The following is a 27045-nucleotide window of genomic DNA, read 5'->3' on the forward strand; positions in this document are numbered from 1 at the left end:
CAGACAGGGGGGAAGCCAGGGTGCTGTAACCCCGGATAAAGCGGCGATAAAAGTTGGTGAATCCCAGGAAACATTGCAGCTCCACTCTGGACGTAGGCTGGGGCCAATCCACCACCGCTCTCACCTTCCCGGGATCCATCTGTACACTCCCTGCAGTGATGATGTAGCCCAGGAAGGGGATGGTGGAGCGATGGAATTCGCATTTCACCGCTTTCACAAAAAGCTGGTTCTCCAGGAGGCGTTGGAGGACCTGTCGGACGTGGAGCACATGTTCTTGGGCGGAGTGGGAGAAGACGAGGATGTCGTCGAGGTAGACGAAGACGAACCGGTTCAACATGTCGCGGAGAACATCATTAACCAGGGCCTGGAACACAGCTGGAGCTTTGGTAAGGCCAAATGGCATGACCAGATACTTGTAGTGACCGCTGGCCGTGTTGAAGGCAGTCTTCCACTCGTCCCCCTCCCGTATCCGCACCAGGTGGTAGGCATTCCGTAGGTCCAGCTTGGAGAACACGTTGACCCCCTGGAGCGGCTCGAAGGCCGAGGAGATGAGTGGTAGCGGGTCTTCACTGTGATGTCGTTGAGGCCCCGGTATTCGATGCACGGCGTGGGAGGCAGAAGGACGAATGAACCCGGCAGCTAGGGATCCCTCAATGTAGGTCTCCATAGCTTTGGTCTCCGGACCAGACAGCGAGTACAGTCGTCCCCGGGGCGGAGTGGTGCCTGGGAGAAGGTAGATTCCGCAGTCGTAGGTTCGGTGCGGCGGAAGCGAAGTGGAGAGGTCCAAGGCAACTTCCGAGCCCCCAGGAAGACGTCCCGGGGCAGGCTACGCTGACTTCAGGCAATGAGCGTGGCAGAACGGGCTCCAGCCCATGATGGCACCAGTAGACCAGTCAATAAAGGGGTTGTGTCGCTGGAGCAAAGAGAAACCCAATACCACGGGAACCCGAGGAGACTTAATTAGCAGGAATTGGATCATCTTGCCGTGGTTCCCTGATACTCGTAGGTTGATGGGGGTGGTATTGTGGGTGACCCGGCCTATAGAGCGCCAGTCCAGCGCTCTAACGTCCATGGGAATGGAGAGGGGCTGAGTGGGGATGCCCAGCTCGGACGCCAGTGTAGCGTCCATAAATCTCTCATCGACCCCAGAGTCGATGAGTACCCAGAGAGATTTCGACTGGTTCCCCCACAGCAAGATGGCATGAAAGGGGGTGTGAGTAAGGGGAGAGGAAAAGTTATCCGTATGGCCCACAATAGTCGCTCCTACCGGTGAGCCTGGTCTTTTAGTGGACAGGTGGACACAAAATGACCAGTAGTCCCGCAATACAGGCAACTCTTCGTGTGAAGCCTGTATAGCCGTTCGGCTGGAGACAGCCTAGCACTGCCTAGTTGCATCGGCTCCGGAAGAGGTGAATTGGCAGACTTCGGAGACTCTCGGGGGAACTCGGTTAGCCTCGGGTTCTCTTGGCAACGGAGCCGTCAGGGACTTCCGGGATGCCTCAGAGGCGAGGTGGAACCGGACTTCCTCTCCTTCCTTCGTTCCCGTAGTCGCCCATCGATCCGAATGGTCAAGGCAATGAGTGCGTCGAGATCCGTTGGTAGTTCCCGGGCTGCAAGCTCGTCCTTTACTTCCTCTGATACTCTATGCAGGAACGTGTCGAGCAGCGCTTCCGGGTTCCAGGCACACTCAGCTGCCAACGGGATTCTTGCTGGAGTAACTTCTGGGCAGCCTCTCTCCCGGACAATGGAGCATCGAAAACCTTATTTTCCTCCTGCATGAACTCCTCCAGACTGAAGCATACGGCCAACTGTTGTTCCCACACTGCCGTAGCCCAGGCGAGAGCCCTCCCGGACATCAGCGTGATGAGGTACGCTATCTTAGAGCAGTCCGAGGGGAAGGAGGAGGGCTGCAGCTCTATGATGAGCGAACACTAAGCGAGAAATGCCTGACAGGTTCCCGACTCTTCAGCGAAGCCTTCCAGGGGAGGTAAGCGGGGTTCTCGGAAAACCGGAGTGGCCGGGGAGGCTGCGCTGCTAACAGCCGGGTTACTGAGGGGCTGGGAGATTACCGTCGTGGTAGGCTGCCTAACAGACAACCCGCGGAATTGTTCCAGCAATGTGTTAAATGCTCGGTCATGGCGTTCGGCCAAGGTCTGGAACCCTTCCATGAGACCACAAAGCAACTCCTTGTGCCGTCCAATGGTGGCTCCTTGGGAGGAGATGGCGTTGCGGAGCTGGTCCGAGTCTGCTGGGTCAGTCATGGCCAGTTCGTACTATCACTTTTCAGGTGAAGACCCAGATGCAGACAGTGTCGAAGTAACAAAAGTTTATTACAAAAACAGGGGGCAGGCAAACGACAGGTCAAGGGCAGGCAGAGGTCAGTAATCCAGATCAAAGTCCAAAAGGTACAGAACGGCAGGCACGTTCAGGCTCAGGGCAGGTAGAATGGTTAAAACCGGGAAACCTAGAAAACAGGAACTTGAGAAAGACAGGAGCAAGGGGAAAAACGCTGGTAGGCTTGATGAAACAAAACGACCTGGCAACAGACATACAGAGAACACAGGTATAAATACACTGGGGATAATGTGGAAGATGGGCGACACTTGGAGGGGGGTGGAGACAATCACAAAGACAGGTGAAACAGATCAAGGTGTGACAGTCTGAAATCGGTACAGCCGATCTGCCAATTTCTGTCTGCAGCGTCCGAAGAGTATGACCCCTCTGTGGAAAGGTGAGACTCTCATGAACACGTACATGTTGTTTTGCTCTAAGATTCCCACAGGCCTCACAAGACCCGTCTGAAAGTCCCCCTGTACCAGTAAAAAAAATATTTGGAAGTATACAGTTGAAGTCGGAAGTTCACATACACCTTTGCCAAATACATTTAAACTCAGTTTTTCACTATTCCTGACATTTAATCCTAGTAAGAATTCCCTGTCTTAGGTCAGTTAGGATCACCACTTTATTTTAAGAATGTGAAATGTCAGAATAATAGTTGAGAGAATGATTTATTTAAGCTTTTATTTATTTCATCACATTCCCAGTGGGTCAGAAGTTTACATACACTCAATTAGTATTTGGTAGCATTGCCTTTAAATTGTTTAACTTGGATCAAACGTTTCGGGTAGCCTTCCACAAGCTTCCCACAATAAGTTGGGTGAATTTTGGCCCATTCCTCCTGACAGAGCTGGTGTAACTGAGTCAGGTTTGTATGCCTCCTTGCTCGCACACACTTCCTTGCTGAGCGGCCTTTCAGGTTATGTCAATATAGGACTTGTTTTACTGTGGATATAGATACTTTTGTACCTGTTTCCTCCAGCATCTTCACAAGGTCATTTGCTGTTGTTCTGGGATTGATTTGCACTTTTCGCACGAAAGTACGTTCATCTCTAGGAGACAGAACGCGTCTCCATCCTGAGTGGTATGACGGCTGCGTGGTCCCATGGTGTTTATGCTTGCGTACTATTGTTTGTACAGATGAACGTGGTACCTTCAGGCGTTTGGAAATTGCTCCCAAGGATGAACCAGACTTGTGGAGGTCTACAATTATTTTCTGAGGTCTTGGCTGATTTCTTTTGATATTCCCATGATGTCAAGCAAAAAGGCACTGAGTTTGAAGGTAGGCCTTGAAATACATCCACAGGTACATCATTTTCTGGAATTTTCCAAGCTGTTTAAAGGCACAGTCAACTTAGTGTTTGTAAACTTCTGACCCACTGCAATTGTGAGACAGTGAATTATAAGTGAAATAATCTGTCTGTAAACAATTGTTGGAAAAATTACTTGTGTCATGCACAAAGTAGATGTCCTAACCGACTTGCCAAAACTATAGTTTGTTAACAAGACATTTGTGGAGTGGTTGAAAAATGAGTTTTAATGACTCCAATCTAGGTGTATGTAAACTTCCGACTTCAGCTGTATATGGAGACAGTTTAGTGCCAAAAATAAGGGGTTCAATACAGTACATGTAAAAATATATATATAATGTTTCTTGATCTTACTCTCAGATATAGGACAGACACTTCAGAACAAACTTCCTTTAGATTTTTTGGGGGACTATCTATTGTTCCGTGTAGTGAATCTGTTATTCAATGTGTTTGTATGGGCTAATAGCTGTAAGCCAAATACAATTATTCCATCAAATAATTTTTGTATATATTTTTTTAATACTTCAAGGGGTCTTAAAATTCAAAATCAAATAACTAAATGATCCTCGGTTTGACCTTCTTAAAACAATTCCATACAGTTTAGTAGAACCTATAGGGGCATAGCCATGGTAGCCAAAATAATGGGCAACTTTTTATACATGACCCTAACATGCAAACCTTACCGGACACAAGGTTTTGCTCACCTGAGGTAGAGTATCTCATGATAAGCTGAAGACCACACTTTCTACCAAGAGAGTTTTCATCTATATTCTTCGTAGCTGTCTATTTACCACCACAAACCGATGCTGGCACTAACACCGCACTCAATGAACTGTATACCGCCATAAGCAAACAGGAAAACGCTCATCCAGAGGTGGCGCTACTAGTGGCCGGGGACTTTAATGCAGGGAAACTTAAATCCGTTTGACCTCATTTCTACCAGCATGTTAAATGTGCAACCAGAGGGAAAGAAAGTCTAGACCACCTTTACTCCACACACAGAGACGCGTACAAAGCTCTCCCTCGTCCTCCATTTGGCAAATCTGACCATAACTCTATCCTCCTGATTCCTGCTTACAAGCAAAAACTAAAGCAGGAAGCACCAGTGACTCAGTCAATAAAAAAGTGGTCAGATGAAGCAGATGCTAAGCTACAGGACTGTTTTGCTAGCACAGACTGGAATATGTTCTGGGATTCTTCCGATGCATTGAGGAGTACACCACATCAGTCACTGGCTTCATCAATAAGTGCATTGATGACGTCATCCCCACAGTGACTGTAAGTACATACCCCAACCAGAAGCCATGGATTAAAGGCAACACCCCCCCTTTACGCTGCTGCTACTCTCTGTTTATTATCTATGCATAGTCACTATAATAACTCTACCTACATGTACATATTACCTCAATTACCTCGACTAGCCAGTGCCCCCGCACATTGAATCGGTACCGGTACCCCCTGTATATAGCCTCGCTATTGTTATTTTACTGCTCCTCTTTAATTATTTGTAACATTTTATTATTTATTTATTTTGGTATTCTTTCTTAAAACTGCATTGTTGGTTAAGGGCTTGTAAGTAAGCATTTCACTGTAAGGTCTACACCTGTTGTATTCGGCGCATGTGACAAATACAATTTCATTTGATTTGATTTTGCATAGCCGAGTGTTGCAAAATAAATGTACACATACATGTTATTCAATATTTTCACCCACACCGCTCACGTGTGTGAACGAGTGTCTGCTTAGCCAAGTGCTAAAATAGAACTTGGTTCTATTTGAGAGGCCTGACACGCTGCAAGTCCTGCCTCTCCCATTTACTCATTGGTTTTCAGGAGCATACAACCCCACGTGGGTATTTGAAAGATAAACGAGGAGAGATTCATTATTGAACTAACTAAAAACTCAGAGCGCATCAATTTGAGGTCATACACATTAAAAATTGTAATTACTCTGCCATTTTTAAAGTCATGTCCACCCTGTTCTTGACTTTACCTAAATAAGTATATTCAACACACTGTCGTAATTAGAATTTCGATATCACAAACAGAGTTTGTGTTCTAAGCAATTTTAGGAGGACGTGATTTTTTTCTGCCCTGCCCTTGCTTCACCAGTTGGCTGCCATCTGACAATGGCCCATAGAAACTCCACCTAAACTACAGTATATGAAAACTAATTTCACACATAGGCCTATAATAATAGATGAAGCCTAAAGAGCAGGTTCTAAGGTTTCTAAAACACATACATTTGCCAAACAATAAAAAATTAAGGAATGGGCTCTATTTCAAAATACCACTTTTTTTGTAGAATATTACAGCCGTTATTCAATGCATCCTACATGTAAGCACTTGCGGCAGCTTAGCCATAGGCTACTATGCACAGACTATTCTGTTCTTTTGAAATATAATTTATTAGTTTAATGTTTCTAAAGACCTGCCTTAACGAAATAATAATGCATTTCTTTGTGATAACACTTGAATTCTGGTGTTTTGTTTTTTCATTTTTACATGTAGCCTACAGGCAACATAAACTAATGAAAATGTTTTTATTCTAATGGTAGACCTACCTACAACCTTCATAAACAACCAAATTATTATTTTTGCAATAGCATATATAAAATGTATTTTTTAGACTGTTAGAATTAATTGGCTCAGAACGGGATTGCTAGATGCCCAGCTTTTCTAGTGTTAATAGTCGGATTAGAGAAACACACGATTCTGTATGACTCCGGGTCAAAATTCTACAAAGATCCAGCAAAAAAAGGGCCATATACATTTCAGGTAAAATAACAACCCAATGTTCATCTCCCAGGACAAATTAGTTAGCAATAGCAAGCTAGCTAAATGTCCATTCATGTTTCATGTGTGTTTGACATGCCCCCAAATTAATATAGTTGGTTCGCAGTTGGTTTTGATATTTTAACCTGCGTGTCATGATTGCTTCTGGTGTGGATGGACAAAATCAACGTGTGCCATGGTGCATGCGGACACACACACGTGGCCAGTGTAGTCAGCATGTAAGCATGATGGGATGTTAATTGCTTAGGAATTGCTCAGGAACCACACCTGTGTGGAAGCACCTGCTTTTAATATACTTTGTATCCCTCATTTACTCAAGGTTTCCTTTATTTTGGCAGTTACCTGTATGTCCGCTGTGTGGCTCCACTAACAGAGTTCCCTCTGACTGGACCAGTTGAACATACAGTGTGGACCCTCTACCTTTGGACCGCCTGGGGGATTGCTTCATTGAGTGTTTTGACTGACATTAACCTGACTTGTGTGTTCCCCACGTGTGCTGACTAGGTTACATTCTGTTTGGTTCAGGTGTTCTCAAACACACTATTTTGTGTAGCTGAGTGCTGGCTGTTAGCTTGATTAGGCTGACTACCTGACTGTTTGCCTGGCTCTCTGGTTGTTAGTCTGGCTACCTGACTGTTAGTTTGGTTACCTGGTTGTTAGCCTTGATGTTAGCCTGGCTACCTACAGTAACTGTTTGCCTGGCTCTCTGGTTGTTAGTCTGGCTACCTGACTGTTAGTTTGGTTACCTGGTTGTTAGCCTTGATGTTAGCCTGGCTACCTACAGTAACTGTTAGCTTGGCTATATGGTTGTTAGCCTTGTTGTTAGGCTGGCTACCTGGTAGTTGGCCTGCTACCTGACTTTTAGCCTGGCTACCTGGTTTTAAGCCTGCCTACCTTGTTGTTAGCCTGCTACCTGACTGTTAGTCTGGCTACCTGACAGTTGGCCTGGCTACTTGTTAGCTTGGCTACCTGACTGTTTCTGCAATGCTACTTTGTTGCGTTGCTTTGCATTGTTTAGCAAGACAAAGACAAGTTAAAGCAAAACAGGCCTGGTCCAGAAGCAACCTCTAGCCCATACTGCTTTGGTGTTTAAAGGCAGGTTTTATTGTGGATCAAAATGGGGATTAGGTGGTGGGTGTGGTGGGGGCTTGGCCAATGGTGCGGTCGCTGACCTAAAATGTTTGAGGGCCTTCTGTTGGCCGCAGTGACAAAACGTAGCTGTTTTAAAGCAAATTTCCTGCAATTCTACACATCGTGCCATGGGGCTGAGATAAATGTAGCAGTTTTAAAGCTAATTTCCTGCAATTCTACACATTTTGCCATGGCTTATGCTTTCTGACTGACACAAAATTATTTAAAAAAAAATACCACTGAATGCATCATTTTTTGAATTTTAGATTCTCCCCGACTCTCTAGTTTTTAATTTGGTGATTGTTCGTTTTCAAATATCATTCTATTTAAAAAATATATAGTTCCATTATCTTTTCTACATACTTTATATCTGGTTTTAGTTGTTTAAGTTTACACTGAAAACCTTTTTCCATCCTAATTTATTTTCTTCAAAATAAATACATGCAGTGGGGAAAAAAAGTATTTAGTCAGCCACCAATTGTGCAAGTTCTCCCACTTAAAAAGATGAGAGAGGCCTGTAATTTTCATCATAGGTACACGTCAACTATGACAGACAAAATGAGAAATGTTTTCCAAAAAATCACATTGTAGGATTTTTAATGAATTTATTTGCAAATTATGGTGGAAAATAAGTATTTGGTCAATAACATAAGTTTCTCAATACTTTGTTATATACCCTTTGTTGGCAATGACACAGGTCAAACGTTTTCTGTAAGTCTTCACAAGGTTTTCACACACTGTTGCTGGTATTTTGGCCCATTTCTCCATGCAGATCTCCTCTAGAGCAGTGATGTTTTTGGGCTGTCGCTGGGCAACACAGACTTTCAACTCCCTCCAAAGATTTTCTATGGGGTTGAGATCTGGAGACTGGCTAGGCCACTCCAGGACCTTGAAAAGCTTCTTACGAAGCCACTCCTTCGTTGCCCGGGCGGTGTGTTTGGGATCATTGTCATGCTGAAAGACCCAGCCACGTTTCATCTTCAATGCCCTTGCTGATGGAAGGAGGTTTTCACTCAAAATCTCACGATACATGGCCCCATTCATTCTTTCCTTTACACAGATCAGTCGTCCTGGTCCCTTTGCAGAAAAACAGCCCCAAAGCATGATGTTTCCACCCCCATGCTTCACAGTAGATATGGTGTTCTTAGGATGCAACTCAGCATTCTCTGTCCTCCAAACACGACGAGTTGAGTTTTACCAAAAAGTTATATTTTGGTTTCATCTGACCATATGACATTCTCCCAATCCTCTTCTGGATCATCCAAATGCACTCTAGCAAACTTCAGGCGGGCCTGGACATGTACTGGCTTAAGCAGGGGGACACGTCTGGCACTGCAGGATTTGAGTCCGTGGCGGCGTAGTGTGTTACTGATGGTAGGCTTTGTTACTTTGGTCCCAGCTCTCTGCGGGTCATTCACTAGCTCCCCCCGTGTGGTTCTGGGATTTTTGCTCACCGTTCTTGTGATCATTTTGACCCCACGGGGTGAGATCTTGCGTGGAGCCCCAGATCGAGGGAGATTATCAGTGGTCTTGTATGTCTTCCATTTCCTAATAATTGCTCCCACAGTTGATTTCTTCAAACCAAGCTCCTTACCTATTGCAGATTCAGTCTTCCCAGCCTGGTGCAGGTCTACAATTTTGTTTCTGGTGTCCTTTGACAGCTCTTTGGTCTTGGCCATAGTGGAGTTTGGAGTGTGACTGTTTGAGGTTGTGGACAGGTGTCTTTTATACTGATAACAAGTTCAAACAGGTGCCATTAATACAGGTAACGAGTGGAGGGCAGAGGAGCCTCTTAAAGAAGAAGTTACAGGTCTGTGAGAGCCAGAAATCTTGCTTGTTTGTAGGTGACCAAATACTTATTTTCCACCATAATTTGCTAATAAATTCATTAAAAATCCTACAATGTGATTTTCTGGATATTTTTTTCTCAATTTGTCTGTCATAGTTGACGTGTACCTATGATGAAAATTACAGGCCTCTCTCATCTTTTTAAGTGGGAGAACTTGCACAATTGGTGGCTGACTAAATACTTTTTTTGCCCACCTTCAGAAACTATTCACACCCCTTTAATTTTTCAACATTTTGTTGTGTTACAGCTTTAATTTTAAATTGATTAAATTGAGATTTTGTCACTGGCCTACACACAATACCCCGTAATGTCAAAGTGGAATTATGTTTTTAGAAATGTTTACAAATTAATTAAAAATGAAAAGCTGAAATGTCTTAAGTCAATAAGTATTCAAACCCTTTGTTATGGCAAGCCTAAATAAGTTCAGTAGTAAAAATTTGATTAACAAGTCACATAAGTTGCATTTACTCTGTCTGCAATAATAGTGTTTAACATGATTATTGAATGACTACCTCATCTCTGACCCTACACATATACAATTATCTGTAAGGTCCTTCAGTCGAGCAAGTGAATTTCAAACACAGAGTCAACCACAAAGACCAGGGATGTTTTCCAATGCCTCGCAAAGAAGGGCATGTATTGGTATTGAATATCACTTTGAGCATGGTGAAGTTATTAATTACACTTTTGATGGTGTATCAATACACCCAGTCACTACAAAGATACAGGCGTCCTTCCTAACTCTATTGCTGGAGAGGAAGAAAACCGCTCAGGGATTTCACCATGAGGCCAATGATGACTTTAACACAGTTACAGAGTTTAATGGCTGTGATAGGAGAAAACAGAGGATGGACCAACAACATTGTAGTTACTCCACAATACACACCTAATTGACAGAGTGAAAAGAAGGAAGCCTGCACAGAATACAAATATTCCAAAACATGCATCCTGTTTGCAATAAGGCACTGAAAGTAAAACTGCAAAAAATGGGGCAAAGAAATTAACTTCATATCCGGAATATATATATACAGTACCAGTCAAAAGTTTGGGCACACCTACTCATTCAAGGGTTTTTCTTTATTTTTACTATTTTCTACATTGTAGATGAATAGTGAAGACATCAAAACTATGAAATAATACATATGGAATCATGTAGTAACCAAAAAAGTGTTAAACATATCAAAATATATTTTATATTTGAGATTCTTCAAAGTTGCCACCCTTTGCCTTGATGACAGCTTTGCACACTCTTGGCATTCCGTCAACCAGCTTCATGAGGTAGTCACCTGGAATGATTTTACAACAGTCTTGAAGGAGTTCCCACATATGCCGAACACTTGTTGGCTGCTTTTCCTTCACTCTGCGGTCCAACTCATCCCAAACCATTTCAACTGGGTTGAGGTCGGGTGATTGTGGAGGCCAGGTCATCTGATGCAGCACTCCATCACTCTCCTTCTTGGTCAAATAGCCCTTACACAGTCTGGAGGTATGTTTTGGGTCATTGTCCTGTTGAAAAACAAATTAAAGTCCCGTATCGCTGCAGAATGCTGTGGTAGCCATGCTGATTAAGTGTGCCTTGAATTCTAAATATATCACGACAGTGTCACCAGCAAAGCACCCCCACACCATAACACTTCCTCCTCCATGCTTCACGTTGGGAACCACACATGCGAAGATCATCTGTTCATCTACTCTGTGTCTCACAAAGACACGGCGGTTGGAACCAAAAATCTCAGATTTGGACTCATCAGACCAAAGGACAGATTTCCACTGGTCTAATGTACACTGCTTGTTTTTCTTGGCCCAAGCAAGTCTCTTCCTCTTATTGGTATCCTTTAGTAGTGGTTTATTTGCAGTAATTCGACCATGAAGGCCTGATTCAAACAGTTGATGTTGAGATGTGTCTGTTAACTCTGTGAAGCATTTATTTGGGCTGCAATCTGAGCACTCCCTTGAACTTACCCACTCCAGCAGAGGTAACTCTGGGTCTTCCTTTCCTGTGGCGGTCCTCATGAGAGCCAGTTTCATCACACTTTCCGGATTTACTGACCTTCATGTCTTAAAGTAATGATGGACTGTCGTTTCTCTTTGCTTATTTGAGCTGTTCTTGCCATAATATGGACTTGGTCTTCAACCAAATAGGGCTATCTTCTGTATACCACCCATACCTTGTCACAACACAACTGATAGGCTCAAACGCATGATTCCATATGTGTTATTTCATAGTTTTGATGTCTTCACTATTATTGTACAATTTAGAAAATAGTACAAATAAAGAAAAACCCTGGAATGAGTAAGTGTGCCCAAACTTTTGACTGGTACTGTATATATCTTTTTTTTTTTTTTTACACTATTTGCACATAGGCAGCCCGAACAAACACTTACCCGGCCCGCCCAATACTCTTCTATGCAGAAAAAACTCTGAAAGGGTTAGCACCTAGCTAGCTGTTTGTGAGTGGTAGAGCCATATTGCATTGTGCTGCTGTACTATGCTGAACCATACCTTCTGGCTGGTGTCCACAGTGATAGCCAACCCGTTAGGTACTAGGCCTGCTGTCCTGTGTTTCTTCACCAGCCGTACTGACACCACCGGAATGGCCACCTGTAGAGGAAAAGCAAACATGGTCAGCACCACAACACTAAGAGAGCCGAGAGCGTCGTGTTGACAAAAAACAAATGAACTTTTTAAATTACTCTGCCATTTTTAAAGTCATGACCCCACCCCCCCATCCTTGGCTTTTAATAAAAAAGTCTACATAACACACTGGCGTTGTTAGAATCTTAATATCACAAACATAATTTGTGTTATAAGCAGTTTCCCCTGCCCCTAATGCTCCTCAAGTCACTCACTGGCAGTCAGCCTGCGCAGCTGATGATGGCCCATCGAAACTACACCTAAACTATATTGGAACTAATTTCACAAATATAATAACTGAGATAGCCTAAAGACAAGATTAAATTGAGAATAGTCTGATGGGTGAGAATATATTTAATTGTTAAAAATTGTATATGAAGAATCTGATGAACAGCACAGCTTGGAATAGACACAGAGGCAGGTAAACTAAGCGCCAAAAAGGGATTTTATCAAATTCTCCTACCGAGTCACAAGCAGGTTAGACGTTTTGATGTCTATATAGTATCAGAAAGAGCAAATTATGCCATTTCCAAATAACCTATCATTGCCAAACAACTCTTAAAAATGACTCCTTGAGCTCTATTTCAAAATATAAATTTATGGCAGAATTACGCGACTTTTTTAACCTTTATTTAATAAATAGCTATCTAGCCACCAAAATGAAGGCTAGAGTAATTTGTGTTTATCTGTTGGGCTTAGGTTATGGTTTGTCATGTTTGCTAGGTGCAGATATTCCAAGGCCATACATTTTGTACGTTTTCCTAATATTTGACAGTTTAGCTGTGTAGGGTAGATGCCCATGCAGTGGAGCTCATATGATGGGTTGGATATTTGTTGACATAGCCAGCTAACAAATTGCTTGTTTTGTCCTGTTTCTACTGATGTAATTTATTTGGAAATTGTCCCAGCTTTGTAACTAATCAACTAACATTGGCGAACTCTGTAGTTAGTCTGTCAGGCTTGGAGTTTGCCAAAAGACTCTCAGACCATGAGAAACAAGATTCTCTGGTCTGATGAAACCAAGATTGAACTCTTTGGCCTGAATGCCAAGCGTCACGTCTGGAGGAAACCTGGCACCATCCCTACCGTGAAGCATGTTTTTCAGCGGCAGGGAGACTAGTAAGGATCGAGGCAAAGATGAACGGAGCGGAGTACAGAGAGATCCTTGATGAAAATCTGCTCCAGAGTGCTCAGTGCTTCAGACTGGGGCGATGGTTCACCTTCCAACAGGACAACGACCCTAAGCACACAGCAAAAACAACGCAGGAGTGGCTTCGGGACAAGTCTTTGAATGTCCTTGAGTGGCCCAGCCAGAGCCCGGACTTGAACCCGATCGAACATCTCTGGAGAGACCAGACAATAGCTGTGCAGCAATGCTCCCCATCCAACCTGAGAAACTCCCCAAATACAGGTGTGCCACGCTTGTAGCGTCCTACCCAAGAAGACTCGAGGCTGTAATTGCTGCCAAAGGTGCTTAAACAAAGTACTGAGTAAAGGGTCTGAATACTTATATAAATGTGATATTTCTGCTTTGTCATTATGGGGTATTGTGTGTAGATTGATGAGGAAAAATAACATTTTAATAAATGTTAGAATAAGGCTGTAACCTAACAAAATGTGGAAAAAGTCAAAGGGTCTGAATACTTTCCGAAGGCACTGTAGATACAGCCTCTTCCACAGTGAAAAGTTGTGGCCACTTCGGTGCCTTCATTTTGAGTAATTAAGTGATTTTATTATTTTAAAAGTCAAATGACAGCATACCCTGTTTCCGGTTTCTGGTTGATGACAACAGCCACGCGAATACAACAACAGGTTGTCCTGTGTAGCTCAGTTGGTAGAGCATGGCGTTTGCCACGCCAGGGTTGTGGGTTCGATTCCCACGGGGGGCCAGTATGAAAATGTATGCACTCACTAAAAAACTGTAAGTCGCTCTGGATAAGCGTCTGCATTTATTTTCAAATATTACTTTGGTGATCCCTTTCTGAAGTACCCAAGACTATTTTATTTCAAAATGTCAGAATGGCAACGAAACATAACACCAAAAACCCGATTTTGAGAAAAGCTGGCCTACAAGGCTCAGTTTCATCAGTGAGTGAATTGTTTAGTTCTAATGTCATTCTGCCGTTTCTTTTTCTGTACTTTTTCCAAGTATCTTACACCGTACAAATTATCTTAGGATTTTGGGGTATTCATTGCTTTTTCACTTTGCTCTAATGACAGGGGTGTATAACGGGGTTGCTCAGTTTTGCCAAAATAATACCATCAAGTACATTTCGTGGAACGTCAAAGGGGCTAACAACCCTGTGAAATGTAAGACGACAACGCTTATTCCCCCTCAGGAGACTGAAAAGATTTGGCATGGGTCCTCTGATCCTCAAAAAGTTATACAGCTGCACCATCGAGAGCATCCTGACTGGTTGCATCACCGCCTGGTATAGCAACTGCTTGGCATCCGACCGCAAGGCGCTACAGAGGGTAGTGCGTACGGCCCAGTACATCACTGGGGCCAAGCTTCCTGCCATCAAGGACCTCTATACCAGGCAGTGTCAGAGGAAGACCCTAAAAATTGTCAAAAACTCCAGCCAGCCTAGTCATAGACTGTTCTCTCTGCTATCGCACAGCAAGCGGTACCGGAGCGCCAAGTCCAGGTCCAAAAGGCTCCTTAACAGATTTTGAATCCCAAGCCATAAGATTCCTGAACTGTTAATCAAATGGCTACCCGGACTATTTACATTGACCCCCACTCCTTTAAAAAAAAAAAAAAAAGCTGCTGCGACTTGCTGTTTATTATCTATGCATAGTCACCTTACCCCTACCTACATGTACATATTACTTCAATTACCACTACTAACCTGTTCCCCCGCACATTGACTCGGTACCTGTACCCCCCTGTATATAGCCTCGTTATTGTTATTTTTATTGTGACTTTAGTTTATTAAGTTAAATCGAATCCCTTTGTAGCTTATGAGGTTATTGCTGATCCTAAGGGACAATAAGTCATAGTAACTGGTCAACTGTTTTCTACCTCTTGTTTTGGCTAGTGTTTATGCCCCCAATTGGGATGACACAAGTTGAATTTCTACCTTTATATCAGCTATACCCAATTTAGATTTCCATTCGCTGATTTTAGGGGGTGATTTCACCAGTTCTGGCTCACCCTTACCCGTCTTTGCCCTTCATCGTGGAGGTGGACGCCTCCGAGGTTGGAGTAGGGGCTGTTCTCTCTCAACGTACTGGATCGCCGCCTAAACTCCATCCATGCACCTTCTACTCACGGAGGCTGTCTCCCGCAGAGCGGAATTACGACGTGGGGGATTGTGAGTTGTTGGCCATCAAGAAGGCGCTGAAGGCATGGTGGCACTGGCTGGAGGGTGCTCAACACCCCTTCCTTGTCTGGACGGACCACCGGAACCTAGAGTACATTCGAGCAGCGAAGAGGCTGAACCCGCGTCAGGCCAGGTGGCCCCTATTCTTCACCAGGTTTGACTTCATCCTCTCCTACCGGCCAGGATATAAGAACGTTAAGGCTGATGCGTTGTCCCGGGTGCATGGCACAGAGGATCGGAGGGAGGAAGTGACACCCATTATTCCCCTGTCCCGCATTGTGGCTCCTGTCGTGTGGAATGTGGACGCGGACATCCGTCAAGCCCTGCGACAGAAGCCCTCACCTGCCCACTGTCCTGAGGGGCGTATCTACGTGCCCTCTGATGTGCCGGACCGTCTCCTTGCCTGGGCACACACAGCACCTGTGTCGGGGCACCCGGGTATAGCCCGTACTATCGACTGTCTCTCCACCAAGTACTGGTGACCCACCTTGGTCCGGGACGTCCGGGTTTACGTCTCTACCTGCTCCACCTGCGCACAGAGTAAGACACCGAGACACCTCCCCTATGGCAAACCCCACCTGCTGCCGGTTCCACAACGATCCTTGTCCCATCTCTCCGTGGACTTTGTCACAGACCTTCCCCCCTCAGAGGGGTGCACCACCGTCCTGGTCGTTGTGGACCAGCTTTCCAAAGCCTGTTTGATTCCTCTGCCTGGTCTCCCTACGGCCATGCAGACCGTGGAGGCTCTCTTCTCTCACGTCTTCCGGCACTACGGGATCCCGGAGGACATCGTGTCTGACCGTGGTCCTCAGTTCACCTCCCATGTCTGGAAGGCCTTCATGGAACAACTGGGGGTCACGGTCAGCCTCACCTCCGGGTACCGTCCCCAATCAAATGAGCAGGTGGAAAGGGTAAATCAGGAACTGGGTTGGTACCTTCGTAGTTACTGTCAGGACCGGCCGGGGTAGTGGGCTGCGTTTCTGTCTCGGGCAGAATACGCACAAAACTCCCTCTGTCACTCCTCCACTAACCTCACACCCTTTCAGTGTGTTCTACGCTATCAGCCAGGCCCTGGCACCGGAGTCAGATCAAGGCTCCTGCGGTGGACGATTGGTTCCGGTGCACCGAGGAGGTATGGGACACAGAACACCCGTCTCCTGCACATCGTCCTCTGGCAGAAGGCGCAGGCCAATCGTCACCGCAGTGTGGCCCCGGTCTTTTACCCCGGTGACAGGGTCTGGCTTTCTAGGAAGGACATGCCCCTCCGCCTGCCCTGCCGGAAGCTGAGCCCGTGGTATGTGGGGCTGTTCAAAGTCCTGAGGAGAATCAACGAGGTGACATACAGATTACAGCTCCCGGTCAATTACCGTATCTCACCCTCATTTCATGTATCTCTCCTCAGGCCGGTGGCAGCTGGTACCTTGGCTAGTGCTGGACACCACAATGCGTCTTGGACCGTTCTCTCATTCGGGATTTCCACAGATGTCGTCCCGACCGACCCACACCGCGTCTCCGGGGTCGTCCCCAAGGTTGGCGGTGCCCCGCTGCTGGAGCAACGCCTCGGGGGGGGGGGGCTACTGTCACACCAGCCTTCCCTTTGGCTCCCCCTCCTGTCCAGCTCAGGCGTTCGGCGTCGCCGGCATTCTAGCTGCTTCCGAACCTGCTGCTGGCAAACACCCTTCACTCATCAACCCCAGACTTGTCTCGTCATCATTACACACACCTGGTTCCAATCCCCACTCTATCACTGTATATATACTCCCTCTGTCATTTGTCTTTGTCGGTCATTGTATATGTTGCTTGTTTTGCTGAGAGGAATCTCCAATTTCCTGAGTACTTTATTGTCACGATCGCTGAAGGAAGTGGACCAATGCGCAGCGTGATGAGTGAACATACTTATTTATTTTAATTACCACACGAACGAACAAAACAACAAAACGATACGTGAAGTCCTTAGTAACAGACACAAATCATACACGGAACAAGATCCCACAACACACTGTGGAAAACAGGCTGCCTAAGTATGGTCCCAATCAGAGACAACAAGCAACAGCTGATACACGTTGCCTCTGATTGAGAACCACACCAGCCAACATAGAAACAAATGAACTAGATAAAAAACCTAGAACACAAAACACATAGAAACAACACACCCTGGCTCAACATAACAGAGTCCCAGAGCCAGGGCGTGACAGTACCCCCCCCCCCAAAGGCGCGGACTGAGACCGCGCCAAACATAAACCGAACAGGGAAGGGCCGGGTGGGCATTCCTCCTCCGAGGCGGTTCCGGCTCCGGGCTTGACCCCAACCCTCCAACAAACCCCCCATAGCGCCCCTGGTCCGGTCTGGCCCTGCTGGCTGGATCTGACCAGGCACCGGTGACCCAGGCACAGGCTTGGTGCGGGGAGCAGGAACGGGCCGGACCGGGCTGACGACGCGCACCACAGGCTTGGTGCGGGGAGCAGGGACGGTCCGGACTGGGCTGACGAAGCGCACCACAGGCTTGGTGCGGGGAGCAGGGACGGGCCGGACTGGGCTGACGTCGCGCACCACAGGCTTGGTGCGGGGAGCAGGAATGGGCCGGACCGGCCTGACGACGCGCACCACAGGCTTGGTGGGGGGAGCAGGGACGGGCCGGACTGGGCTGACGATGCACACCACAGGCTTGGTGCGGGGAGCAGGAACAGGCCGAGCCGGGCTGGCGACGCACACCGTAGGCTTGGTGCGAGTGGCAGGAACAGGCCGGGCCGAGCTGGCGACGCGCACCCTTGGCTTGGTGCGGGGAGCAGGAACAGGCCGGGCCGGGCTGGCGACGCGCACCACAGCCTTGGTGCGGGGAGCAGGGACGGGCCGGACTGGGCTAACGATGCGCACCACAGGCTTGGTGCGGGGAGCAGGAACAGGCCGAGCCGGGCTGGCGACGCGCACCGTAGGCTTGGTGTGAGTGGCAGGAACAGGCCGGGCCGAGCTGGCGACGCGCACCCTTGGCTTGGTGCGGGGAGCAGGAACAGGCCGGGCCGGGCTGGCAACGCGCACCACAGCATTGGTGCGGGGAGCAGGGACGGGCCGGACTGGGCTGACGATGCGCACCACAGGCTTGGTGCGGGGAGCAGGAACAGGCCGAGCCGGGCTGGCGACGCGCACCGTAGGCTTGGTGCGAGTGGCAGGAACAGGCCGGGCCGAGCTGGCGACGCGCACCCTTGGCTTGGTGCGGGGAGCAGGAACAGGCCGGGCCGGGCTGGCGACGCGCACCACAGCCTTGGTGCGAGGGACAGGAACAGGCCGGACCGCACTGGGAACACACACCACTGGCCTTACATGGGGATCAGGAACGGGCCGGACCGGACTGGCTACACACCTCAGTACCTCTCGCCGTGCCTCTACATATTCCTTCCCTCTACTCGCCAATGGCTCCCGTAACCCGGTGGCCTTCTCTCCTCGTCCACCAACTCGCCCCTTATCTGCCTCCAGCAGTCCCGTCATCCACGGTGTGAGCCCCCCCCTAAAAATTTATTGGGTTCGTCTCTCCCCCGTGGCTATGGCCTCCATGGCTCTCGCCAGACTCTCCCTCTTCTGCTCCCAAGTCCAACCTCTCTCCTCCTCCCGCGGCTTGACCCAGTCGAGGTTTATATCCTTTAGAGCCCTCTCTGGCGTTGGCTCCTGGACACGCTGCTTGACCCAGTCGAGGTTGATATTCATTAGAGTCCTCTCTGGCGTTGGCTCCTGGACACGCTGCTTGGTCCAGTTATGGTGTGTAATTCTGTCAGAAACTGCTGAGGTGGATGTGGTGTAGGAGTCAAACGCAGGACACAGAAGCTTCGTCCAATCGACTTTACTGAATGAAAAAAATAATAAACACTGGCCTCAACTAAACAGGAGGCGAACTATTACGCAGCAGTGCGTAAAAACACTCAAATGCGATAGCGCACGAAACACAGTGCGACTAACCAGAACATACAAAATGCAAAAACGAGCAGCACCAAAAAGACAGGCGGAACAATTACACACAACACACGACTAACAAAACGAGAAACTTATAGGAGACATAATTAACACTAAAAGGAAACAGGTGTACAAAGAAGACAAAACCAAACAAACATCGATAACATACAACGGTGGCAGCTAGTACTCCGGGGACGACGACCGCCGAAGTCTGCCCGAGCAAGGAGGAGGAGCAGCCTCGGCCGAAACCGTGACATTTATATTTGGCACTGTGGGTTTCGTCCCACTTTAAGCTATGGCGTTTTAATAAATTCCGTAGTTCTAAACCTGCGACTGCCTCCTGCCTACTCCGCTCTACACTCGTGACAGTTATTTCATAGGAATACAATACAAATATTATATAATTGAAACGCATAGGCCTAGACTGATCTGGATACACAGTTAAAATAAGTAAATTGGTGCCAAATACCCTTTCCTCTTGAAAACATTTTTACACTTGACTGACCAACAATTGTATTATTTTCCCTTTCACAACCACCTTTTATGTTGTATTCCTAGATTTTTAAATTTTAGTCATTTCGCAGACGCTCTTATCCAGAGCGACTTACAGTTAGATGTCATGGAAAGTTATGATTTGTAAATAAGGAAATTGGTGCTCAACTCAATTTCCTTTACTGTAAATAGAGTCAAAATCTTGTAAAACTGTTTGCTGTTCAATTAATAACCTGACTATCACTTTATTGTACTTATTTCAATACCTACATCAAACAGGCCATATCTCATGTTGAACGTTACCCTTGTAACATTTTCTTTTTTAAGCTCAATTATCTGAACTAGGAAACATAAGCAAATAAGCAGTTTCAATGATGGACTTAACAATAGAGGAAATCTGCATGCAGTGCGATTCATTTGAATGTCTTTTGTGTTCAGGTTAAGTGCAGAGGATAAAAGTATATCAGACATCCTTATTCTCTATTTAAAGAGAGAAACTTTCAGCAATTGAACAGAGAAACATCAATTTATGTTGAATGATCTCTAGTCAATGGAAAATGTGGAGGTAAAAATAAGAAAACCTGTTATCAACGGGAATGATCATACCAACAATGCTATAGAAGCTAACTCAGTGATGATAGGTCTATTATTTATTTTCAACACAGGTCTTCATCTTGAGCGTTGTCAGATTTTGCATTCGTAAATTCAGAGCATTTCGCTCTCAGAGCATTCAGAGCGCACACTGGACGCTCTGGCCGAGGAGTAGGGTTGATCCGAGTGTTCTGACCTCACAACGGCAGTCAAGCACCCAAGCTAATGGGCTAACGTTGGCTAGCTTGCTAGCTACTTCCAGACACAAATGAGATAACACCTCACTCTGACCATTTTACTGGCCCTAGCAGAGCTGGTTAGGCTGTTTTCATGTTTTCCAGAGCGTTGGTGACTGTAACTGCGCTGCTGGCAACAATTTAATTACGTTTTTTTGCCGACGTTTACTGACACCGGCCATATTCAACGGGTGTTGAGTGTTTGTAAATTAATCAGTTATTCTGCGCTCTGGCACACTCAGACGAGAGTGCTCTGAAATCGGAGTAGATTGCCAGAGCAAATGTACGAACACACCCATTGTTAGAAGAGAGAAGCCATTTTGTGTCAAGGCTGAGGGCAGTTGCAATTCCTTCCCATTGTGAACTAGGCAGCATCAGCGTAACTGCTAACCAGGGAAAACCCACTGGAGCGAATGAAACACCACCACATCACCAAGGCTGTTTGACACTCACCTTGATGTCCTTCCCAAAGAGGTTGGCATAGAAACACAGCCAGTTGCGGGAGATGTAGAGGCGGCCCTGAAGTAGGATGTCTCGGAGAAGAGCGCAGGAATACACTGGAAATGAAAAATGAAATGCAAAAACACAGATAAGACCGAGAATACCATAGATACAATATAATAGTGTCCTATTTAATTCTGTGGGGAATACACACACCAGAGGGAGAATGCAAAGAGCTGGAGACTAGCGTGGGATATATACGAGTTGGCTTTAAACCTACACATTGTGGGAGTGGGATACAGCTGAAGTGTATGGGATTGTGGAACACTGTTGGCTGGTGATGATTTCCATTAGTATAGAAACATAACAACTTACAATATCGTTACGTAATTTTCATTGTCCCGTAAATATTATCTTCAGGGCATGCATACTAACACGTCAATCTTTAGACGCCCATACCACAAATTATGAAACGACCAAAAATAAATAAACTCAATTCTGTTCTAACACAGATTATGAACCAATGTCACAAAACATGAGTCATGACCAAAACACAAACAAACAGTGTGTGATCGGAGAGGCTTTTAATGGCCCCCGCACCTCTCTGATTCAGAGGGGTTGGCTTAAATGCGGAAGACACATTTCGGTTGAATGCATTCAGTTGTGCAACTGACTGGGTATCCTCTTTCCCTTTCCATTTCCAGCTGAATGCAGCAGGCTGGTACAGGCTTCCCCAGAGAGAAAGGGAGGGAGAGAGAGAGAGAGGAGAAAAGGGAGAGAGGGAGAGAGAGATCAAAAGAGAGAGAGATGGAAAGAGAGAGAAAGAAAAGGGAGAGGGAGACACTGTGGAGTGGAAAGCAGCTGGCTAGGAAGCACTGTGAAGCCTGCTGTCAGGAGATGAGGAGCTCAGTGTGATTCTAACAGCCAGCTGACAGTGATTTGATTGAGTCTGGCTTAAATCACATAATCCCAAATTAATTTGTAACCTAAAAAAGACCACTTTGCCGGCTTTTTAGCGACTGGCGGGTTTGGCGTGGTTTATGATAGTGTGAATGTCCATATCAGGCAAAATAAGTAAGGCATTGCAAGATATATGAATAGCCTACATCTCAACTGTTGTACTGTAGCTACACAGCCATATTTAGTTTAGTGTCAAGTCAACCCTTGCACATTGGAGTGATGCAAACCCTATTCAAATTTCATGCACACATTCATCCCAAACCAACAGATGGCATACCACTTAGTATGAAGCAATGTGTTGGGCATGCATTCTAAGTACAGTAGTATTCTAGTATCATAGACAGAGTGTATGATGTGTAGATGGTTTTCAAGTTCCCCTGACTTACCTTTCATGAGGATCTCCTCCTTGGGCACGGTCTGGAACAGCTTGTGGTACTGGGAATTGTACTTGCTGACGGTCTGTAAGGGAGAGATGGGTGAGACGGGGATAGACAGGGGTGACACAGGGGGGAGACAGGGGGATACGGGGGTGAGACAGGGTAGAGACAGGGGGGAGACAGGTTGGAGACGGGTGAGACAAGGGGGAGACGGGGCAGGTGGTTAGGGTTCCTTTCAGAAAATGTCCACTCACTGTTTTGCTGCTTCCAAACAGAATCTTGTAATAAAGTTTATGGCCATGTGACTATATCACCTAAGCTTTATTAAAAGATTGTGATTCAGCTCCTGTTATTAATTTGGAAGTGAATAAAACCCTCCCCATTAAATGAGGTTCCTCTCAGCCATTTTATCCTGCACTGTCCTTTCCCTATGGGAACACACACACACATAACCATGCACTCTTGCACACACATTCACACACAGGTGCACGCACAAACGCAGGCAAGCACACACCTGTTCCCCTGGTGCTGGTCAATCAGCAGGGAACCCTATACACTAGTCCCACACCCTCTCTGAGTTACTCTGTGTTTTCTAACTCAGGCACACTTCCTGTGTCACACTGTGTTCTGACTTCAATTGTGAGTCTATCCTGTGTAACATCTAACGGTGCTCCCTTCCCTTCTCTGTTCCTCTGTAGTGGTGCCACAGACAATCCCTTCCCCTCCGTGTTCCTCTGTAGTGGTGCGACAACTCCTTTGCTGGAAACATCTGTGGGTTATTTCCAAGTGATACATTTTCCTCAGCCTTTCTGAAGGGGACTGATTGTTTGAATAAGTTTGATTGCAGGTGTGTGTGTGTGTGTTTGTGTGTGTATAAAACGGGGGAGAAGGTTATTTAAATCATAAGTCATATGGTCTGATCCATTCAGAGCTTAAGTTAACCCTCACATACTGTTAACCCTGTGTTGGTTTGTGAAGCTTTCACTAGAAAACCTTGCACAATAATAAACATTTGAAATGCAAATATCTGAAACTCATACTGTATGCAACCAATATTACGTGGACTTGTGAGTGTACTGTTACTGTACTAAAATCTTGTAAAATAATAAACACTTCATAAGATTTCAAATGCATTAGCTGACACTTATACTATACATACTATACATATACAATATTCTGTGGACTGATGAACTTACTGTTACATTGGTAAATACAGTGGCTTGCGAAAGTATTCACCCCCCTTGGCATTTTTCCTATTTTGTTGCCTTACAACCTGGAATTAAAATTGATTTTTTTGGGGTTTGTTTCATTTGATTTACACAACATGCCTACCACTTTGAAGATGCAAAATATTTTTTATTGTGAAACAAACAAGAAATAAGACAAAAAAACAGAAAACTTGAGCGTGCATTACTATTCACCCCCCCACAAAGTCAATACTTTGTAGAGCCACCTTTTGCAGCAATTACAGCTGCAAGTCTCTTGGGGTATGTCTCTATAAGCTTGGCACATCTAGCCACTGGGATTTTTGCCCATTCTTGATGGCAAAACTGCTCCAGCTCCTTCAAGTTGGATGGGTTCTGCTGGTGTATAGCAATCTTTAAGTCATACCACAGATTCTCAATTGGATTGAGGTCTGGGCTTTGACTAGGCCATTCCAATTCATTTAAATGTTTCCCCTTAAACCACTCAAGTGTTGCTTTAGCAGTATGCTTAGGGTCATTGTCCTGCAGGAAGGTGAACCTCCGTTCCAGTCTCAAATCTCTGGAAGACTGAAATAGGTTTCCCTCAAGAATTTCCCTGTATTTACCACCATCCATCATTCCTCCAATTCTGACCAGTTTCCCAGTCCCTGCCGATGAAAAACATGGTGTTCTCGGGGTGATGAGAGGTGTTGGGTTTGCGCCAGACATAGCGTTTTCCTTGATGGCCAAAAAGCTCAATTTTAGTCTCATCTGACCAGAGTACCATCTTCCATATGTTTGGGGAGTCTCCCACATGCCTTTTGGCGAACACCAAACGTGTTTGCTTATTTTTTTCTTTAAGCAATGGCTTTTTTCTGGCCACTCTTCCGTAAAGCCCAGCTCTGTGGAGTGTACGGCTTAAAGTGGTCCTATGGACAGACACTCCAATCTCCGCTGTGGAGCTTTGCAGCTCCTTCAGGGTTATATTTGGTCTCTTTGTTGCCACTCTGATTATTGCCCTCCTTGCCTGGGCCGTGAGTTTTGGTGGGTGGCCCTCTCTTGGCAGGTTTGTTGTGGTGCGATATTCTTTCCATTTTTAATAATGGTTATAATGGTGCTCCGTGGGATGTTCAAAGTTTCCGATATTTTTTATAACCCAACCCTGATCTGTACTTCTCCACAACTTTGTCCCTGACCTGTTTGGAGAGCTCCTTGGTCTTCATGGTGCCGCTTGCTTGGTGGTGCCCCTTGCTTAGTGTCACGATCGTCGAAGGAGGAGGACCAAGGCGCAGCGTTGAAGGTGAACATGCTTTTTTAAATTAGAATGATAACACGAACAAAACAACAAACGATACGTGCAGTCCTACGGTACAAACCAAAAGGAACAAGATCCCACAAACACTGTGGGAAAACTGGCTGCTTAAGTATGGTTCCCAATCAGAGACAACAAGCAACAGCTGATACCCGTTGCCTCTGATTGAGAACCACACAGGCCAACATAGAAATACAATACTAGACCGAACACAATTGAAAACTCACACCCTGGCTCAACATACTAGAGTCCCCAGAGCCAGGGCGTGACAGTACCCCCCCCCAAAGGAGCGGACTCCGGCCGCGCCAACCAAACACCACAGGGGAGGGACCGGGTGGGCACTCCGCCTTGGCGGCGGATCCGGCTCCAGGCCTGATCCCCACTCCCTCTCCAACCCCCCAAAGTACCCCTGGTCCGGTCTGGCCCCGCTGGCCGGAGCTGGACTGCACACTGGTGGAGCGGATTGCTCTAGCTCCGGCGTGAAGCAGCTGACCGGTGCCGGACCAGGCACCGGTGGAACAGGCACGGGCCGTGCCGGACTGACGACGCACACCACTGGCTTGGTGTGGGGAGCAGGAACGGGCCGGACCGGGCTGGCGACACTCACCATAGGCTTGATGCGGGGAGCAGGAGCGGGCCGGATCGGGCTGGCGACGCGCACCATTGGCCTGGTGCGGGGAGCAGGAACAGGCCGGGCCAGGCTGGCGACGCGCACCATAGGCTTTGTGCGGGGAGCAAGAACAGGCCGGGCCGGGCTGGCGACGCGCACCATTGGCTTGGTGCGGGGAGCAGGAGCGGGCCGGACCGGGCTGACGAAGCGCACCACTGACTTGGTGCGGAGAGCAGGAATGGACCGGACTGGGCTGACGAAGCGCACCACTGGCTTGGTGCGGAGAGCAGGAATGGACCGGACTGGGCTGGCGACGCGCACCACAGGCTCGGCGCAAGGGACAGGAACAGACCGGACCGTACTGGGGACACACACCACTGGCCCTACGCAGGGATCAGGAACGGGCCGGACCGGACTGGTAACACACCCCAGTACCTCTCGCCGTGCCTCTACACCTTCCTTCCCCTTTTTGACCAGTGGCCCCCGTAACCTGGCGGCCTCCTCTGCCAACCCGCTGGGCCGCTCTATCGCGGTCTCCTGCTGCCCCGTCGTCCACGGCGTGAGCCCCCCCCTAAACATTTTCTGGGCTTCTCTCCTACCCGTGGACCAGGTCTCCATATCTCCCGCCAGCCTTTCGCCCTTCTGCTTCCAAGTCAAGCCCCTCTCTTCCTCACACGGCTCGACCCAGTCGAGGAGGCGAAGGAGATCCGCTAGAGATCTCCCTGGCGATGGCTCCTGGACACGCTGCTTGGTCCAGTCTTGGTGGGATCTTCTGTCACGATCGTCGAAGGAGGAGGACCAAGGCGCAGCGTTGAAGGTGAACATGCTTTTTTAAATTAGAATGATAACACGAACAAAACAACAAACGATACATGCAGTCCTACGGTACAAACCAAAAGGAACAAGATCCCACAAACACTGTGGGAAAACTGGCTGCTTAAGTATGGTTCCCAATCAGAGACAACAAGCAACAGCTGATACCCGTTGCCTCTGATTGAGAACCACACTGGCCAACATAGAAATACAATACTAGACCGAACACAATTGAAAACTCACACCCTGGCTCAACATACTAGAGTCCCCAGAGCCAGGGCGTGACACTTAGTGGTGTTGCAGACTCTGGGGCCTTTCAGAACAGGTGTATATATACTGAGATCATGTGACAGATCATGTGACACTTAGATTGCACACAGGTGGACTTTATTTAACTAATTATGTGACTTCTGAAGGTAATTGGTTGCACCAGATCTTATTTAGGGGCTTCATAGCAAAGGGGGTGAATACATATGCACGCACCACTTTTCTGTACTTTCTTTTTGTTGATTTTTTTGAAAAAAGTTATTTTTTAAAATTCACTTCACCAATTTGGACTATTTTGTGTATGTCCATTACATGAAATCCAAATAAAAATCAATTTAAATTACAGGTTGTAATGCAACAAAATAGGAAAAACGCCAAGGGGGATGAATACTTTTGCAAGGCACTGTAACTTGCCATAAACTCATTCCTTTGTTATG

The 27045-nt window shown here is 46.7% G+C and overlaps 1 protein-coding gene across 1 annotated transcript in view; it reads right to left on the minus strand.

Annotated features, from left to right (window-relative positions):
- The window catches only part of LOC121532111 (GRAM domain-containing protein 2A), a 90490-nt gene that overhangs the window by 18707 nt on the left and 44738 nt on the right, over positions 1–27045 (minus strand). Inside the window, exons 4-6 of the mRNA XM_041837817.1 lie at positions 22432–22504; positions 21098–21201; positions 11926–12024 (exon numbers count right to left, since the gene is read on the minus strand). Of these exons, the coding sequence (XP_041693751.1) occupies positions 11926–12024; positions 21098–21201; positions 22432–22504 (276 nt within the window). The remainder of the gene's footprint in view (positions 1–11925; positions 12025–21097; positions 21202–22431; positions 22505–27045) is intronic.

This window comes from Coregonus clupeaformis, chromosome 19 (assembly GCF_020615455.1).
Source record: "Coregonus clupeaformis isolate EN_2021a chromosome 19, ASM2061545v1, whole genome shotgun sequence".
Lineage (NCBI taxonomy): Eukaryota > Metazoa > Chordata > Actinopteri > Salmoniformes > Salmonidae > Coregonus > Coregonus clupeaformis.